Consider the following 20,098-nt stretch of genomic DNA (forward strand, 5'->3'; position numbering starts at 1 on the left):
CACTCATATAGGCCTAGAGTCTCTTATGTAAACATAGGCAGAGGGACATACCACAAACGTGTGATTTGTGATAATGTATCATCACTTACTGGCATAAATGGTCATCAGTGGTAGGGTATAGAGTACTTTTGGACCACAAATCCAGCTATCTAGAACGTGGGATGCGCTAGTGGAGTATGACGGCAGATGAAGCAAGAGTGAGAAGAGTTGTCTTGGCGTGGGTATGACCTGGGGGAGCATGTGCTCAGGCTTTAGCACTCCTCTCTGCAGAGTATAACAGACCTGGGGGAGCATGTGCCCAGGCTTTAGCGCTCCTCTCTGCAGAGCAGGACAGACCTGGAGGAGCATGTGCCAAGGCTTTAGCGCTCCTCTCTGCAGAGCAGGACAGACCTGGGGGAGCATGTGCCCAGGCTTTAGCGCTCCTCTCTGCAGAGCAGGACAGACCTGGGGGAGCATGTGCCCAGGCTTTAGCGCTCCTCTCTGCAGAGCATAACAGACCTGGGGGAGCATGTGCTCAGGCTTTAGCGCTCCTCTCTGCAGAGCATAACAGACCTGGGGGAGCATGTGCCCAGGCTTTAGCGCTCCTCTCTGCAGAGCATGACAGACCTGGGGGAGCATGTGCCCAGGCTTTAGCGCTCCTCTCTGCAGAGCAGGACAGACCTGGGGGAGCATGTGCCCAGGCTTTAGCGCTCCTCTCTGCAGAGCAGGACAGACCTGGGGGAGCATGTGCCCAGGCTTAGCGCTCCTCTCTGCAGAGCATAACAGACCTGGGGGAGCATGTGCCCAGCCTTTAGCGCTCCTCTCTGCAGAGCATAACAGACCTGGGAGAGCATGTGCCCAGGCTTTAGCGCTCCTCTCTGCAGAGCAGGACAGACCTGGAGGAGCATGTGCCCAGGCTTTAGCGCTCTTCTCTGCAGAGCAGGACAGACGCGTGGAGACGTGCAGGGAAGTCTGGTGCACAGTGGGAGTCCTGGCCGAGTGTTTAGACGCTGTGGGAATTTTGGACGCAGCCCTCCATGGACCCAGGGAGTTGTAGGGGAATAAAATAGGGATGGAGGGAGAGCTTTCAAAGCCACTAACAGGTTTACAGAGGATTAGTTCCTGCATACTCTGCATTCTCAGATGATTTGAAATGGAGAGAAAGCCTCTTATGGCTAAAGAGCTTATTACACCCCAGTGTACAGAGCTAGCAAAACAATAACACATCACAAACCGCTACACAAAGGAACAGAAGACTCATTATACAGATATACATAACAACAACAGCAGCAGCACCACCACATCATGCAGCACAGCATTAGTGCATGCTGCACAACTAGAATGGGAATTAAGGAATTGGGTAATAAATAGTATACAAAATACAGAAAACACAGTTTGATTCAAGTAATATGATCACCTTTGAGTGATCACTGAAAGACCACAATGTAGCACATATGATACTGCTCAGTGCTAAAGGCTAATATGTTGCCTAACATTAAAACTGATTTCTGTCTATCAGTGTTCCTCACTGATATCTTTCTCTTTTATCTCTGTCTGTTATATACAGTGGGGCAAAAAAGTATTTAGTCAGCCACCAATTGTGAAAGTTCTCCCACTTAAAAAGATGAGACAGGCCTGTAATTTTCATCATAGGTACACTTCAACTATGACAGACTAGAAAATCACATTGTAGGATTTTTAATGAATTTATTTGCAAATTATGGTGGAAAAATAAGTATTTGGTCACCTACAAACAAGCAAGATTTCTGGCTCTCACAGACCTGTAACTTCTTCTTTAAGAGGCTCCTCTGTCCTCCACTCGTTACTTGTATTAATGTCACCTGTTTGAACTTGTTATCAGTATAAAATACACATGTCCACAACCTCAAACAGTCACACTCCAATCTCCACTATGGCCAAGACCAAAGAGCTGTCAAAGGACACCACAAACAAAATTGTAGACCTGCACCAGGCTGGGAAGACTGAATCTGCAATAGGTAAGCAGCTTGGTTTGAAGAAATCAACTGTGGGAGCAATTATTAGGAAATGGAAGACATACAAGACCACTGATAATCTCCCTTGAACTGGGGCTCCACGCAAGATCTCACCCCGTGGGGTCAAAAGGATCACAAGAACGGTGAGCAAAAATCCCAGAACCACACCTAGTGAATGACCTGCAGAGAGCTGGGACCAAAGTAACAAAGCCTACCATCAGTAACACACTACGCCGCCAGGGACTCAAATCCTGCAGTGACAGATGTGTCCCCCTGCTTAAGCCAGTACATGTCCAGGCCCGTCTGAAGTTTGCTAGAGAGCATTTGGATGATCCAGAAGAAGATTGGGAGAATGTCATATGGTCAGATGAAACCAAAATATAACTTTTTGGTAAAAACTCAACTCGTCGTGCTCGGAGGACAAAGAATGCTGAGTTGCATCCAAAGAACACCATACCTACTGTGAAGCATGGGGGTGGAAACATCATGCTTTGGGGCTGTTTTTCTGCAAAGGGACCAGGACGACTGATCCGTGTAAAGGAAAGAATGAATGGGGCCATGTATCGTGAGATTTTGAGTGAAAACTTTTGTTATTGACCAAATACTTATTTTGCACCATAATTTGCAAATAAATTCATTAAAAATCCTACAATGTGATTTTCTGGAATTTTTTTTCTCATTTTATCTGTCAATAGTTGAAGTGTACCTATGATGAAAATTACAGGCTTCTCATTTTTTTAAGTGGGAGAATTTGCACAATTGGTGGCTGACTAAATACTTTTTTGCCCCACTGTATCAATCTCCAACATTACACTGATATCTATCTATCTGTTAGATAGATAGATATATATATATATATATATATATAACGTTACACTGATACTGTATGTCTCTCTCTGGTGTGTGTCCCTGCAGAGAGAACAGTTCCCCATGAGCTCTTCACACCTCTGCTGATTGGCATAGTGTCAGCCTCCGCCCTCCTCATCCTCATCCTCATAGTGCTCTTCTACAAGTACCTGCAGGTAACTACCCGAACTCACTACCTCTACTCAGGTAACTACCCAAACTCACCTCTTCTCATACATCACAGCCACTTCTACAAATGGTTACACACCTGTATAAACTTTGAAAATTACACACAGTAAGTCATGGGGCACAGTAGCTCACCTTTAAAAATATATTTGCATTAACTCAGAGGTCAATAAACTTTATGCTGAAGTACCACGATTGATGTGAGTTTAATGGTGTCCTCTGTACTTATCCAAATATAACTCTGCTGGCCTCACAGAAACCCAAATACCAGATCCAGTGGAAAGTCATTGAAGGTATCCACGGAAACAACTATGTGTATATTGACCCTACCCAGCTCCCATACGATCACGAGTGGGAGTTCCCCCGGGACAAACTGCGTTTCGGTGAGTTCCTTTGCTATCAACACACTCAGAAAAAGCACTGGTAATCACCAAGCAGGGAGGATGCCCCAGACATCTTACAGTACTGTATGTATCATCTCTAATCCAGAACTGTATGATATACCATTTGTTTTAATATTATCTAGGTCTATTTTATGTGTTTCAATCGATAGCAGCAGGTGTTGAAATGAAGTGTATTTTGTTTTGCTATTTGGAGCCAGGCAATGTATCTTTGTTGTGACATCATACCTTATCCCCAGGGCCTGTCTCAAAATGATGGATTTACACTCTATTTGCTCACCAGTTGGTCACACTTTTACAATAGCCCTGAGCATACACTAACTGCATGATGTATTTAATGTAGATGCTTTCTTTAATAAAGAACACCAACCCCTCCCTCTAAGCAAACGCTCTGTTGACATTTTGGAGGTTTTTTTTTTCTCATCCGAACCACCCCAAACAGGATCCTGCATGTCCTGGTAACAGGTGGCGGAGACAGGATGTGGGAGAGGAACAGGATGGAGTAACATTGGTCTGTCTGTCTGTGTTTCCATGCAGGGAAAACTCTGGGCTCCGGAGCCTTTGGGAAGGTAGTGGAGGCTACTGCTTATGGAATGTCCAAAGCTGATACAGTGATGACAGTGGCGGTCAAAATGCTCAAACGTAAGACATCACAAATTATGATAAAAATGCTGATATAGCAATGAAAAGAGACACATTTTGGTGATAGATGTGTGTATTTTAAGGTGTCTGACTGATCAGACCTGGTCAGGTCACACTGTCAGAGAGAACCCCTGCCCTTAACTATGGGTGCTAAACACCCGGATATTTAACTAAATGTATTTGACTAGCTATTGACCGTGTGTGTGTGTGTTTGCATTGATGTACACTATACAGTGCATTTGGAAAGTATTCAAACCCCGTGACTTTTTCCACATTTTGTTACGTGAAAGCCTTATTCTAAAATGTATTAATTATTTTTTTCCCCCTCATCAATCTATACACAATACCCCATAATGACAAAGCAAAAACTGTTTTTTTTATAAATGTTTGCAAATTTCTTAAATAAAAATTGAAATACCTTATTTACATAAGTATTCAGACCCTTTGCTCAGGTGCATCCTGTTTCCATTAATCATCCTTGAGATGATCATTAATTGGAGTCCATCTGTGGTAAATCCAATTGATTGGACATGATTTGGAAAGCCACACACCTGTCTATATAAGGTCCCACAATTGACAGTGCATGTCAGAGAAGAAACCAAGCCTTGAAGTCAAAGGAATTGTCCATAGAGCTCCAAGGCACAGACCTGGGGAAGGGTCTGCAGCATTGAAGGTCCCTAAGAACACATTGGCCTCCATCATTCTTAAGTGGAAGAAGTTATGAACCACCAAGACTCTTCCGAGAGCTGGCCGCCCGGCCAAACTGAGCAATCAGGTGAGAAGGGCCTTGGTCAGGGAGATGACCAAGAACCCGATGGTCACTCTGACAGACCTCCAGAGTTCCTCTGAGAAGATGAGAGAACCTTCCGGAAGGTCAACAATCTCTGCAGCACTCTACCAATCAGGTCTTTATGATAGAGTGGCCAGACGAAGCCACTCCTCAGTAAAAGGTACATGACAGCCCACTTGGAGTTTGCCAAAAGGCACTAACTGACTTTCGGACCATGAGGAACAAGATTCTCTGGTCTGATTAAAACAATTTTGAACTCATTGGCCTGAATGCCAAGCATCACGTCTGGAGGAAACCTTGCACCATCTGTACGGTGAAGCATGGTGGTGGCAACATCATGCTTTTGGGATGTTTTTCAGCGGCAGGGACCAGGAGACTATTCAGCATCGAGAGAAAGATGATCAGAGCAAAGTACAGAGAGATCCTTGATAAAAACCTGCTCCAGAGCACTCAGGTTCACCTTCCAACAGGACAACGACCCTAAGCACACAGCCAAGACAACACAGGAGTGGCTTTGGGACAAGTCTCTGAATGTCCTTGAGTGGCCCAACCAGAGCCCAGACTTGAACCAGATTGAACATCCCTAGAGAGCCCTGAAAATAGCTGTGCAGTGATGCTCCCCATCCAACCTGACAGAGCTTGAGAGGCTCTGCAGAGAAGAATGGGATAAACTCCCCAAATACAGGTGTGCCAAGCTTGTAACGTCATACTTAAGAAGACTCAAGGCTGTAATCACTGCCAAAGGTGCTTCAACAAAGTACTGAGTAAAGGGTCTGAATACTTACGTCAATGTGATATGTAAGTTTTTCTTTTTAATCAATTAGCCTAAATGTTCATTGTCATTTTGGGATATTGTGTGTAAATTGATGATGGGAAAAAAATGTTTAAATAGTGTTTAGAATAAGGCTATAACATAGCAAAATGTGGAAAAGTCAAGGGGTCTGAATAATTTCTGAATCCACCGTATATACAAAAGTATGTGGACACCCCTTCAAATTAGTAGATTCAGCTATTTCAGCCAGATACGGTTCAGACAAGTGTATAAAATCGAGCACACAGCCATACAATCTCCATAGACAAACAGTGGCAGTAGATTGACCTTACTGAAGAGCTCAGTGACTTTCAACGTGGCATGATCATTACTTGCCACCTTTCCAACAAGTAAGTTGGAAGCAACGTCAGCACAAAAACTGTTTGTTGGGAGCTTCATGAAATGGGTTTCCTTGGCCCAAGCAGACGCATGCAAGCCTAAGGTCACCATGCACAATGCCAAACATCGGATGGGGTGGTGTTGAGCTCGCCGCGATTGGACTCTGGAGCAGTGGAAACTCGTTCTCTGGAGTGATGAATCCTGCTTCACCATCTGGCAGTCCGACAAACTAATCTGTGTTTGGCAGATGCACGTAGAACGCTACCTGCTGAATGTATAGTGCCAACTGTAAAGTGTGGTGGAAGATGACTATTTTCATGGTTCGGGCTAGGCTCCTTAGTTCCGGTAAAGGGAAATCTTAATAACGCTACAACATACAATGACATTTCAGACGATTCTGTGCTTCCAACTTTGTGGCAACAGTTTGGGGAAGGCCCTTTCCTGTTTCAGCATGACAATGCCCCCGTGCACAAAGCAAGGTCCATACAGAAAAGGTTTATTGAGATCGGTGTGGAAGAACTTGACTGGCCTGCAAAGAGCCCTGACCTCAACCCCATCGAACACCTTTGGGATGAATTGGAACACTGACTGAGAGCCAGATCTCATCGCCCAACATCAGTACCCAACCTCATTCAATGCTCTTGTGGCTGAATGGAAGCAAGCCCCCGTTGCAATGTTCCAACATCTAGTGGAATGCCTTCCCAGAAGAGTCAAGGCTGTTATTCAGCAAAGGGGGGACCAACTCCATATTAATGTCCATGATTTTGGAATGAGATGTACAACGAGCAGGTGTCCACATTCTTTTGGTCATGTAGTTTATGTATGCTTGTTACAATAAACCAGCCAGAGGCCATACTTCCTGTGATGTTTTCTTTGATGATGACTTTGAAGCACTTTTAAATGATCACGTCCTGGTGGTGTTTCCACAGCCAGTGCCCATGCCACTGAGAAGGAGGCTCTGATGTCAGAGCTGAAAGTTCTCAGTTACCTGGGAAACCACATGAACATTGTCAACCTGCTGGGAGCCTGTACTGTTGGAGGTAAGGAGCAGCATGTCTAGAGGACTGTAGGGCTTATTCTCATTCTAATCTATTCTACTATCAATCTTGGAACTACAGTTGGCAGAGGTTTTTGAGATACAGTAATAATCGGAACAATCCTCCCTTTTATCACCAAGGATTGTATGACTTGTTGGCGAAATATCAGCCTTTCTAGAGTTTTCCCTATTAACACTATCAACTTTTCTCTTTACCGTAGCAATTGTGTTGAATCCACTCAATATTAGCCACTTTCAATGCAACATACCGAAACAAAACGAACTATGCAAAATAATTTGTTGTCGGCACAACGCATCGAAGTATGATTCTTTTGCACATGACTCAGCCCATACTCAGCCAATACTCTACACAGACCGTTTCATCATTACCAATCAGAGCTGCAGTAGGCCTATATGCAAATAGACCATGGCCAAATATGGATATGTGCCATTTACTTTGAACTGGACTGAGTTTACAGCTGTCTTAGTGAGTAGATGCACTTGTTTTGAGATCATGCGAAGAGCTGGATGTAGCCACATGTGCACATTTTGTTCATATCCTTTGCTAGTTAGTGAGTTATTAGCCCAGTTATAGATCATTTGTAGTCAACAATAGGGGAGTGATTGCTTCCTACAAAACATGTACATTTCTAGACATCTTTGAAAATATTAAGAGGTAAAGAGCTGTTTTTGTTTTAAAGGGGTAGTTTTGTATTTTGAGACAGGCTTGAATAATCTAAGTAGCCAATTGGCAGATGGTAGCATATTTTTGTCTGATTCTCTGTAGTAATGGTATGGGAATAATAATGCATTTTATTTTGTAAAGTGGATTCTTGCATCAAACAACAAAACTACATTTTCAGTCACCTCCTTGTCTGAAGGACAAGTGGATAAAAAGGTTGATTTCAAGCCCTGCATGTTTTGTTTTTTTCTCATGGAATGTAGGCCTACATTGAACACCACACATTGGCTGCTACTGAAGGCTGAATGATAGAACAGCTATTTCCATGTTAAAATATTACGGGATGCATTTTCTCCGTAGTTTTCTATGGTAGGCCACTGGAATGCCTGGTACGCCAACATTAGGATCAAATAGCCACAGTAGCCTACTTGGCCACAGTTAAAACTAACTTAAAGCAGGTACAGCCTCAGTGTTCAATGTAAACGCGTGCTGGAAGTTGCACAGAATTTCCACAACCTTCAAGTTTGCACTCAGCAGACCAGAAATCTGCTCAGAGCTCCCAAACAATTTGAGGGAACATTGCTTGTTGGGCGTAAGTATTGTTTACTATTCGTTGAATTAATGTTTATGATATAGGAGTGGTGCTCTTGCAACTTGTAGGAGTGGTGCTCCTGAAACTTGCTATACTTGTTTTGGTGTGTCTATATTTCAAGGTGTTTTGTTTGTCTTCTTTGTCTTTAGTGTGTTGTTTCTTGGTGGATGACATTCATGTGACTGACCATGGCTATTTGTCCCCTTGTCTTCAGGCCCAACCCTGGTGATCACAGAGTATTGCTGCTTCGGTGACCTCCTCAACTTTCTGAGGAGGAAGAGGGAGACGTTCTTTTGTGACACGTTAGGGGAGGACTGCTACTACAGGAATGTCATGCTGCAGAGGGAGACAGCTACAGCTGGGTCAGATGGGTCAGTGAGGGTGGTAGTTGGGTGGTATATACTGTAATTTTCACTGCACAGTTTATACTGTATATATGTACTGTTGCTTGTGTCATCTCACCTGCTCACAAAAGTAAATACCACTGCCGTTGTTCTCCCACCCATTGGAAAATTCCCCAATTTAACTAAGCATACAGTACTTTCATGGTCTATAAGGCAGGACACATCTACACCAAACCGAATACTCTTTATTGTTATTGAGAAAAATACTTAAATATAAATGTCTCTGGAGATTCATAAATGTTTGTTGGGGAGTATTTCTTACGTAGTGTAATTGTAGTTATGTGTAGTATTTGATGGCGACTGAACTGACACCAGACTGCTTATTTCCTCCTTGCAGAGACAGCAGGAATGGCTACATGGATATGAGGCCTTCTGTCGCTGGTGTCCTGCCCAATGGCTTCTCCTCAGAGAAGAGAATCTCGATACGCAAACCAGGCAAGACATCCACTTTTATTTGAATTGATAATTATCACATATATCACTTGAGAAAGCTAATTTATACAGCCTGCAATGTGCAGTATCTCCCTCTATACATAGTTAAGCTTCCTTAATACACAATGTTGCTCCCTCTACGCACCTCTCGAATTATCTTGCTCTATCACTATGTTTCTCTCAGGTGGTTCCAGTAGTGAGCCTGATGTTGTGAGTGAGATGCTCCATGAGGACAGTCTCTCTCTGGACACTGAGGATCTGCTCAGCTTCTCCTATCAAGTGGCCAAAGGCATGGACTTCCTGGCTTCTAAAAATGTAAGCCCTTAATTTCCTCATAGAAGCTCTCCTCTCCTAATATAGCTCCTGAAAGCCCCCACCACTAGCTATTCAGAAAACAGGTCTATTTTCACTCTGCAATTAAATCCAGCAAATTAAATCCATGATGGTAGATAATGTCCAACCATTCTCTAAATATTTTCATTCTGTAAGTACTGTACATTCACGTAGACCAAGAAAAGCACTATTTCCACTGGTATTGTTTGTTCTATGTATCAGATTAAATTTAGACACACGCTAAGCCGTACACACACACATTAGTTCCATCTTCTTAATTTCCAAACAATGCTAGGATCACATTTCCATAGCTGGTCAACAGGTCCAGAATGCCTTTTGAGCATTCTGCTGAAAAATGTATAACCCATTGTGGCAAGCGGACACCAGACTACAGCCAGGCCCTGTATCAATCAGTGTGTGTGGAACAAATTCGGGGAAGAACATTTACTGTCACCATGTATTAGTAGTGTTTAAAACGTTTATGTTATCTTATGTTACCTTATGTTATCTTATTACATTACATCATGTTTTATTATTTGTGTGTGTTCAGTGCATCCACAGAGACCTGGCTGCCCGGAACATTCTGCTGACTCAGGGGCGAGTGGCAAAGATCTGTGACTTCGGCCTGGCCCGTGACATCACCACAGACTCCAACTATGTAGTCAAAGGCAATGTAAGTCTGGCCCATCGCTTACTACTGTTGAGCTCAATGTGATTTATAGACACGGCATAGATATTTTGCAGTGAAAACCATCAATGGAATAGTCAAGCACAGGCACAGCATTGATATAAAGCCTCTCAAAACCAGTGTCAGCCATGAGCCTGGGGGCATCATGGGCTAGTACTGTATGTTCCAATTCCATAGCATGTGAAGTACAGTATGTTATGTTATGTTATGTTCACTGAGTGTACAAAACATTAGGAACACCTGCTCTTTCCCTGACATAGATGAATTCAGGGCCAGCATCCCTATGGAATGCTTTAGATATTAGGAAGGTGTTCCTAAAGTTTTTTTACACTCAGTGTGTATCTGATGGATCTGACATTGTAATGTGCACTCTGACAGGTGTGTGATTAGGAATTCCTTTAAATGTCACTGAATTCTTTCAATTAAGCACATCATTAAGCACCTTAGGGGACTTTTAACCTACTCTTGAAACTAAGGAAATACAGTACCTCTCCTCTCATACAAGAACAAGCAATTTTGAACATTTCTAAACCAAAATTCAAGATGAATCAAAAGCATCTGCATTCATTATTTTCTCTCTCTAATTCTACACTCTTCACTGCTGTAGACAGCTGAAGTGATAGAGATGATGGATTACTTCAAAGATGTCAAGAGATTTGCTTTGATGCATTTTATGAATACATGAAGTGCATCTGACATATTAGACTGGCTGAGATGGTTTGTGTTCCATGCAGGCCCGCCTCCCAGTCAAGTGGATGTCTCCAGAGAGCATCTTTGAATGCGTGTACACATTTGAGAGTGACGTATGGTCCTATGGCATCTTGCTCTGGGAAATCTTCTCACTCGGTACGTACGTCCACGTTACCCTCTGTGTGTGTGTGTGTGTGTGTGTGTGTGTGTGTCCGTGTGTGTTTTCATTATCTTATTTTCTTCATGGCCTACAGGAAGCAGTCCATATCCTGGGATGCTTGTGGACTCAAAGTTCTACAAAATGATTAAGGAAGGATATAGAATGGATGCACCAGAGTTTGCACCGAGTGAAATGTGAGTGCGTGTGCGTGTGTCTAAGTGTCTTGAGAAAGACGGTGTGTGCGTGGGTGTACTATACAGGGGTGCGATATGTGGGATTTAAGCAGATTGCATATTTAATGAATTTCACCATAAACTTCACCATGAAAGCTAAATTATTATTTAGTTTGTTATTAGACGTTAGCTCCATCTTCAGAAGAATAGACTTAGAGAAAAGCATGTAAAGTGTCACTTTGTAAGAGAGGGGGTAGAGTCAAGATAGGTAACAGGTGTATGTGCTTGGTGCCATGCCTGTGCTAAATATGTGTGTTGTGGTTTCAGGTATGAGATAATGAGGTCGTGCTGGGACTCGAACCCCTTTAAGAGACACTCCTTCAGCAAGGTGGTGGAGAGGATTGAACAACAGCTGTCAGACACCACAAAACACGTAGGTCACAGATCTCTTCTAACCTGCTTGTTTACACATGTTGACAGACTATGGATTTAAGGTATTCACACGAGTTTATTCTTATTTATTCTTGACATTTTTTTAAGTGCCAAAAGGTCCCACCTTGAGATTGTGCTGTATTTAATAGTAGCAAACAGTGCCTTGCAAAGGTATTCACCCCCCCTTGGCGTTTTCCTATTTTCTTGCATTACAACCTGTAATTTAAATAGATCTTTATTTGTATTTCATGCAATGGACATACACAAAATAGTCCAAATTGGTGAAATGAAATGAAAAAAATAACGTGTTTTAAAAAAAATGTAACTGAAAAGTGCTGCGTGCATATGTCACCCCCTTTGGTAGGAAGCCCCCTAAATAAGATCTGGCACAACCAACTACCTTCCGAAGTTACATTAGTTAGATTGCACACAGGTGGACTTTATTTAAGTGTCACATGTTTTAATATACGCCTGTTCTGAAAGGCCCCAGAGACTGCAACACCACTAAGCAAGGTGTACCACCAAGCAAGCGGTACTCTCCAAACAGGTCAGGGACAAAGTTGTGGAGCAGTACAGATCAGGGTTGGTTATAAAAACATATCTGAAACTTTGAAAATCCCACGGAGCACCATTAAATCCGTTATTAAAAAATTGAAAGAATATGGCACCACAACAAACCTGCCAAGAGAGCACTGCCCACCAAAACTCATGGACCAGGCAAGGAGGGCATTAATCAGAGAGGAAGCAAAGAGACCAAAGATAACCCTGAAGGAGCTGCAAAGCTCCACAGCAGAGATTGGAGTATCTGTCCATAGGACCACTTTAAGCCATTCACTCTACAGGGCTGGGCTTTAAGGAAGAGTGGCAAGAAAAAAAATAAGCAACCATGTTTGGTGTTCGACAAAGGCATGTGGGAGACTCCCCAAACATATGGAAGAAGGTACTCTGGTCAGATGAGACTAATATTGCTTTTTGGCCATCAAGGAAAATGCTATGTCTGGTGCAAACCTAACACCTCTCATCACCCCGAGAACACCATCCCCACAGTGAAGCGTGGTGGTGGCAGCATCATGCTGTCGGGATGTTTTTCATCGGCAGGGACTGGGAAACTAGTCAGAATTGAAGGAATGATGGATGGCGCTAAATACAGGGAAATTCTTGAGGAAAACCTGTTTCAGTCTTCCAGAAATTTGAGACTGGGACGGAGGATCAACTTCCAGCAAGACAATGACCCTAATTATACTGCTAAAGCAACACTTGAGTGGTTTAAGGGGGAAACATTTAAATGTCTTGGAATGGCCTAGTCAAAGCCCAGACCTCAATCCAATTGAGAATTTGTGGTATGACTTAAAAATTGCTGTACATCAGCGGAACCATTAAAACTTGAAGGAGCTGGAGCAGTTTTGCCTTGAAGAATGGGCAAAACTCCCAGTGGCTAGATGTGCCAAGCTTAGAGAGGCATACCCCAAGAGAATTGCAGCTGTAATTGCTGCAAAAGGTGGCTCTACAAAGTATTGACTTGCTCAAGTTCTGTTTTTTTGTCTTTATTTCATGTTTCACAATAAAACATATTTAGCATCTTCAAAGTGGTAGGCATGTTGTGTAAATCAAATGATACCAACCTTCCACAAATCTATTTTAATTCTAAGTTGTAAGGCAACAGAATAGGAAAAATGCCAAGGGGGTGAATACCTTCGCAAGCCACTGTACTATACAAATTCAATAAAATATTACCTGCCTTCATGTTTTAGTAATGTCCCACTGGGCACACACTGGTTGAATCGTTTCCACATAATTTCAATTATGTATTGTAGTAGTGTATTAATTTTATATGATGTACTGCTTTATATTTGTTTGATATGTAATGTAAGTGCGTTAATGTATTTTGACTCCAGGAAGAATAGCTGCTGCCTAGGCAGTAGCTAATGGGGATCCCTAATAAATACAAATATAATACAATGATATTACGTGGAACCGAGTTGATGTCTGTTGCCAGTGGCGTTAGCCTACTGCCCTAGCCTTTTGTAAGGCCACTCAGTGGTTGAAGAATGTGAGTCCTCTGACATTTGAAACCTGACAGAAGTGCTTTTAAAGTACCACCTAACAATCAAAGAGTCCCATCCGCTAAACACTGCTGACCAGTCATCTGTTAAGGCATTCCAGCATGTGTCACAGACTGTTAGGACTGATCTAGTTGTTTTGACTGAGTTAATGAATTACCACAGGGCCACACTGTAAACCACTATGTGTTGTCATTACTCAACTTTTGATGAAACCTGTTGCACTTAATGTTGAAGTCGGAAGTTTACATACACCTTAGCCAAGTACATTTAAACTCAGTTTTTCCCAATTCCTGACATTTAATCGTAGTGAAACATCCCTGTTTTAGGTCAGTTAGGATCACCACTTTATTTTAAGAATGTGGAATGTCAGAAGAATAGTAGAGAGAATGATTTACCTCAGCTTTAATTTCTTTCCTTCATCACATTCTCAGTGGGTCAGAAGTTTACATACATTCAATTAATATTTGGAGCATTGCCTTAAAATAGTTTAACTTGGGTCAAACGTTTCACACACGCTTTTTCAGTTCTGACCACAAACTTTCTATAGGATTGAGGTCAGTACCTTGTGATGGCCACTCCAACACTTTGTTGTCATTGAGCCATTTTGCAACAACTTTGGAAGTATGCTTGGGGTCATTGTCCATTTGGAAGACCCATTTGCGACCAAGCTTGAACTTCCTGACTGATTGAGGTGTTGCTTCAATATATCCACATAATTTTCCATCCTCATGATGCCATCTATTTTGTGAAGTGCACCAGTCCCTCCTGCAGCAAAGCACCCTCACAACTTGATGCTGCCACCCCCGTGCTTCACGGTTGGGATGGTGTTCTTCGGCTTGCAAGCCTCCCCCTTTTTCCTTCAAACATAACGATGGTCATTATGGCCAAACAGTTCTATATTTGTTTCATCAGACCAGAGGACATTTCTCCAAAAAGTACGATCTTTGTCCCCATGTGCAGTTGCAAACTGTAGGCTGGCTTTTTTTTGGTGTTTTTGAGCAGTGGCTTCTTCCTTGCTGAGCGGCCTTTCAGATTATGTCGATATAGGACTCATATAGATCATTTTGTACCTGTTTCCTCCAGCATCTTCACAAAGTCCTTTGCTGTTGTTGTTCTGGGATTGATTTGCACTTTTCACACCAAAGTACTTTCATCTCTAGGAGACAGAACGCGTCTCCTTTCTGAGCGGTATGACGGCTGCGTGGTCCCATGGTGTTTATACTTGCGTACTATTGTTTGTACAGATGTACGTGGTACCTTCAGGCATTTGGAAATTGCTCCCAAGGATGGACCAGACTTGTGGAGGTCTACAATTTGTTTTCTGAAGTCTTGGAGGATTTATTTTGATTTTCCCATGATGTCAAGCAAAGGGGCACTGAGTTTGAAGGTAGGCCTTGAAATACATCCACAGGTACACCTGTGCAGGCAGCGAACGGTTGAAAAGCATGCATTTGGTTTTACTAGCGCTTAAGAGCAGTTGGAAGACACGGAAGGAGTGTTGTATGGCATTGAAGCTCGTTTGGAGGTTAGATAGCACAGTGTCCAAGGAAGGGCCAGAAGTATACAGAATGGTGTCATCTGCGTAGAGGTGGATCAGGGAATTCAACTTACTACAAGTATTTAAGTAAAACGTGCCTGTGGGTTTACAGTCCACACAGTCCAAACAGAGTACAAAGAGCATGCCTGTGGGTTTCCCCACCCCAACTACCCAGGGCCACATGTTTAGGCTACCACCAGACTAGTCAGACTAGCAGTTAACACACAGAAATGTGTCAACCCTCAATTAACACACGCATCACACACATCACACGCCACACACACTTGCATGCACCCCACACACGCACACAAACACATGCAGTAGCCACTGAACATCTCATGACAGTTAGAACGTGATGAATAGGATTGATCACTTGTGACATAATCACCTCTTTCATTGTGTCATGATGACCTCTCTTCATGAACTCAGCTCACCTCTCACTTCTGAAACATGCCAGCGATTTAGCTAACACAGAGCAAGCCTTCTCTTCTCACGCCTTCCCCTTCAGACCAGAATGCTACACAGTCACCTTCTTTATTTAACCACGCTACATGTTTCTCACTCAGTAAGCAGAACTGCAATGAAAACACCCCTCCAGTATGAACTCTCTCTGTTTCTCCCTCTCTCTGTCTAGATCTATCTGAACTTCAACTCCAAGTTTCCGGTTACAATGGGGCAACAGGTTACCAGCGTGGACCAGGGGACGCAGAATGCCAACATCGTTTGCCTCAACTCTGTGGGCAACAGCAACGCCTCCACTCAGCCCCTATTGGCCAGCGCCAGCGATGACATCTTTCTGGGGGAGATGGCCACTGGGCTCAGGGTCCACCAGGTGTAAGGCCCCACCCACGATGGCTGCCCCATAAAGTGCCTGTTCAGTGCCATCCCGAACACCCCACCACACCCTATTCCAATCATATATTGTGTCTAGCTATTAACCACCCCCTCCCAACCTTATGCCTAGCTGTTAGCCTCCCCTTTCAGACCGAGGTTTTAAAGAAGGATCCTCTCGAAACCTCTGCTCCTGGCCGCCTTAGGGGTTACCATTCCTAGATCATTACTGCATATACATTTTGATGTGCTGTTTGAAATGGACACTATAGTTTATAGCTCCATAGTAGTGCTATTTTCAGAGGACTTTCCTCAATGTTGCTGTTACTGTATCTTATATGTTTCATACAATGTTTTTGTTTTTCACATTTCCGTTGTCAATGCATTAAACTGAATTACTATGTTTTGTTTTAAATATATATTTTTTCTTAAACTAAATAATGTAGCATTTATAATGGTTAAAATACAACTATTGTTGGAGGTGAAAGTACTTGAAATGTAACATCTTTCCAGATGTAGGCATCATGTAATGAAGCTTTCAGTTGACCTTTTTTTCTGTTGCGTCTTTTAAAAAATGAATGTTAGTATTATTCCACAAGTTCAGTTTTGGTGATTATGTGAAGGAGAGACATTTCTAGGGCCAATGGCTGAAATTATATTCAGGAAGATAAGTCTCAAAACGTCTCAATCTAATGAACCGATAAGCATGGTACTATGACTGTTTATATGTGTATATATTGACCTTGTGTATGACTAGTAATAAGCCTATGATGTGAGAGGTAGCGTTAGCTTAGATTCAGCAAAGGTTGCTTGCTGGAGAATCCTTGTAAATATGTAAATATGTTGCTTGTGTCGGCACCTCTTCTGTCTTTTACAGTATGTGACCCTTGTTTACATTTGTCATCAGACAGGTACTGCCATATCACTATGGGGTTTCTTTAGTATAAAAACTGTCACCAAAGATGGGTAAGGTTGAAACAGTGCGTGGTTAGGATGAGCATACTGTGTAAGGGAAAAGGTGATTAGCCAGTGGATGCTTTCTACTCTTAAAGATGGTTAAAGAAGGCTTTCTGTTTTGAGACAAAAAGACAATGATGCTCGTTTCAAATGCCAATGTGAAGCTTGCAGAACAAACCAATACCTGTTCTGAGAAAAAGCCAATGGGAGGAATTCTGCTCAGATGAATAGCCAATTTGGTGTTAGATGTTAGAGCTGTCTAATCAAACAAGGTTGTGACATGTCTTATAGCTCCCTACAGTCCTGTGAGCAGTACCCTCAGTGCTCCCATCCCATCCATCAGTAGCTGATTTCTCAGCCTTCCCTCCGCTCTTTATGTCCGGCTGCTTCCTCTGACGGAAGTGTCATTTCCACCGTCTCTCAGCCAGAGCTCTGTATCACTTCAGACTCCCATCACTAGGACTTCCCTCTTCCCACACTGAGATATTGTTATGAAGAGCACCTGGAAATGCACAGATGGAAAGTGTGTGCGTCTGTGTGTAGGTGCCACAGTATGAAATGTAGGACATTTACCCAACTCGCTTTTCAACCCTGTCTCCTTCCCAAAACTGGCTCTTTGTAAATATGTGTGTGAATACAATGTAATGTGGATGCTGTCTTAATGTTTTATTTTCTATTGATATGGTACATTTAATGTACACCTCTGATATTCTGTAATATAAAACATTTCCTACCACAAATAGATACACAGATACATCCATTAAATATATACTGTACGTCTTTTTTCTTTGGCGGTAAGCTGCTTGTTTTTCTGTTTTCTTGTGACAACTGTAGATGTCTTTGTTTGGATGTTGCTGTAGATTCGTTGTGTAGTGACATTTTCTCCTTGGCTAACCATCGCATGGTCTTCTACAAGCAAGTCAAAACATTTGTTCTTTATTTTCAAATGCTTTTGTACAGCTTTGCCTTGAAAATCTAGTTTGTTTTCAGCCCCAAACAGGAACGCAATAGCAAATATTGTTCTAATTTGGCTAATTACAAGCAAGGACGAGTAGAGCTGTAGGGCAATGACTCACATCAATGCAATGCTCCTTCCCCATTCCCCCTTCTGTCACATGGAATTGGAGACCTCAAAATAGGTAATTACGCACTAATAACATAGTAGTTACATGTTTATCTGTGTCATTCATCACACTGTTAAAGAGAGCACAACCAAAATATTGTCTGATTATCCCTAACATCGTTACGCTGGAAAAGTTGATATAATATGATGCTTGTTTTCAAATTTTTAGGACATTTGTATATTTGTTGTGTATTTATTTTACAAGAGACAAAGTTGTTTGTTGTGCACATTTGCAATGTGTTGCTATCTCTTGTGTTACTGTAATATAAATAAAATAAACCCTTTAAATAGTTTTGTTAATCATGATTTGTATTAGTAATATGTGACTTTTTCATGTTATTATTTTCATGTGTGCAGTTTAGTAAGTTAAGACAATCCTGTCTTCTCCTTTGATTCAGTTTGATAATGTAGTGGAGTCATTTTATTTAGATTGACATAGATTTGAGGGTCATATTGTCAGCCATCTGTGTCAAGCCTCTGAGCAGGTGATGCCTCAGGTCACTGTCAGTCTCCTCCCCATGGTAGTGTACAGTTATACTAGTCTACAGTCACTGACCGTATCTGTTTATAAAATCATGTTTCCTGCTCCAGAATTGTCAGGGTCTTTGGCTTGGGTCCAGCTTGGGACATCTGGCTGAAGGGGAACGCTGCCAGGACAGTGGCTTGTCCAGCAGGCCAGGCCGGTGGACAGACAGACGGAGTGCGTGTCACTGTGTGGGCTGAGCCCATTGTTCTAGCATCTACAGTATCTGATAAGAGGGACAGGAAATCCCACCATTGAAGCGGAATGGTTGGTTGAATACGTTTGTGAGACAGAGTGGTCGCTTACAGTAAAGAGCAGCTGAGAGAGGGAGAAGAATCTTTTCTGTAATATTTCATCACATTATTTGAAGATCATTGCGAGACTGAGACTGGACTTTTACAGCAAAAGCTACTTACACTTGTGCTACTGTACTGTTGGTCTAATATGAAATGTCCTGCAACAGGGTGATCAAATTAAGATCTTACATCTGTATATGGCCCAGTTGATTTTCATATGTTATTACTCTCCCAATACAGTCCGATTAGACGCAGTGTATTGAAAGCTTTTTTTATTTCTCTATCCCTCTCCCATCTCACCCTCTGTCTCTCAGTAAGGTTTGAATTCTGTCCAGGTCCTCATTCCAGCACAATAGTATCATTTTGTTTTCTAATAGCCTCTGGTAAATTATACTTCTGTCCAAGATGGAGAAACAAACACCCAATTGTATCATGGCAGTTCCATTGCTTTTTCTCTGGGATAATCTAGTTACAAGGGCCAAGTGCCAACACGATGCAATATGTAATTAATACACATGATATGGTGTGTGTGTGCATGTTTGCATTCGTACGAGTGTGCGTGCATGTGTTCATGCTTACATGTGTGTATTTGTGTGTACTCCTTTAAAACAATCCCCTGAATGTTGTGTTTAGTCTGTAGATTTTTCTGTGAAAGTATGGGGCTTTAATTGATTTTGTATATATTTTAGTGTTCTGCTCCTTTAGTTAAAGCTCCAGTTGCTGAACCTGTGGTGTAGCCAAATTAAGTAGCAGGGTTGACTAATTCATCTTAAATGACCTCCCTTATCCTACCTCATGTGCACATGCTGTATATAGACTTGTTCTACTGTATTATTGATTGTATGTTTGTTTATTTCATGTGTAACTCTGTGTTGTTGTATGTGTCGAACTGCTTTGCTTTATCTTGGCCAGGTCGCAGTTGCAAATGAGAACTTGTTCTCAACTAGCCTACCTTGTTAAATAAAGGTGATATAAAACATTTAAATATCAGCCATGAATCCCCTTGTGACAGGGGAATGAAGGCTTGTTGATTGCAACAGGGAGTGGCAATGGAATACAAGCTTCACAAAAAATATGATTTTGTTCAAACATTTCTAGCCTGTATATCTATGAGTAACAGTGTTGACGTGTTATGCTTGAACCACTACTCAGTTTTCC

The 20,098-nt window shown here is 42.2% G+C and overlaps 1 protein-coding gene across 4 annotated transcripts in view; it reads left to right on the forward strand.

The window, feature by feature from the left end:
• LOC110524560 (mast/stem cell growth factor receptor Kit) overlaps positions 1-18,411 on the forward strand; it is a 40,113-nt gene extending 21,702 nt beyond the window's left edge. For all 4 annotated transcript variants that reach the window (XM_090235993.1, XM_036978396.2, XM_036978397.2 and 1 more), the window contains 12 exons: positions 2,889-2,995; positions 3,262-3,388; positions 3,944-4,048; positions 6,918-7,028; positions 8,513-8,669; positions 9,040-9,137; positions 9,319-9,449; positions 10,018-10,140; positions 10,890-11,001; positions 11,100-11,199; positions 11,506-11,611; positions 15,845-18,411. In XM_090235993.1, coding sequence (XP_090092119.1) covers positions 2,889-2,995; positions 3,262-3,388; positions 3,944-4,048; positions 6,918-7,028; positions 8,513-8,669; positions 9,040-9,137; positions 9,319-9,449; positions 10,018-10,140; positions 10,890-11,001; positions 11,100-11,199; positions 11,506-11,611; positions 15,845-16,048 — 1,481 coding nt within the window. In that variant the 3' untranslated portion in view covers positions 16,049-18,411. The remainder of the gene's footprint in view (positions 1-2,888; positions 2,996-3,261; positions 3,389-3,943; positions 4,049-6,917; positions 7,029-8,512; positions 8,670-9,039; positions 9,138-9,318; positions 9,450-10,017; positions 10,141-10,889; positions 11,002-11,099; positions 11,200-11,505; positions 11,612-15,844) is intronic.
• Positions 18,412-20,098: the final 1,687 nt, after the last annotated feature.

Source organism: Oncorhynchus mykiss, chromosome 5, assembly GCF_057628025.1.
Source record: "Oncorhynchus mykiss isolate SJ-2025 chromosome 5, ASM5762802v1, whole genome shotgun sequence".
NCBI lineage: Eukaryota > Metazoa > Chordata > Actinopteri > Salmoniformes > Salmonidae > Oncorhynchus > Oncorhynchus mykiss.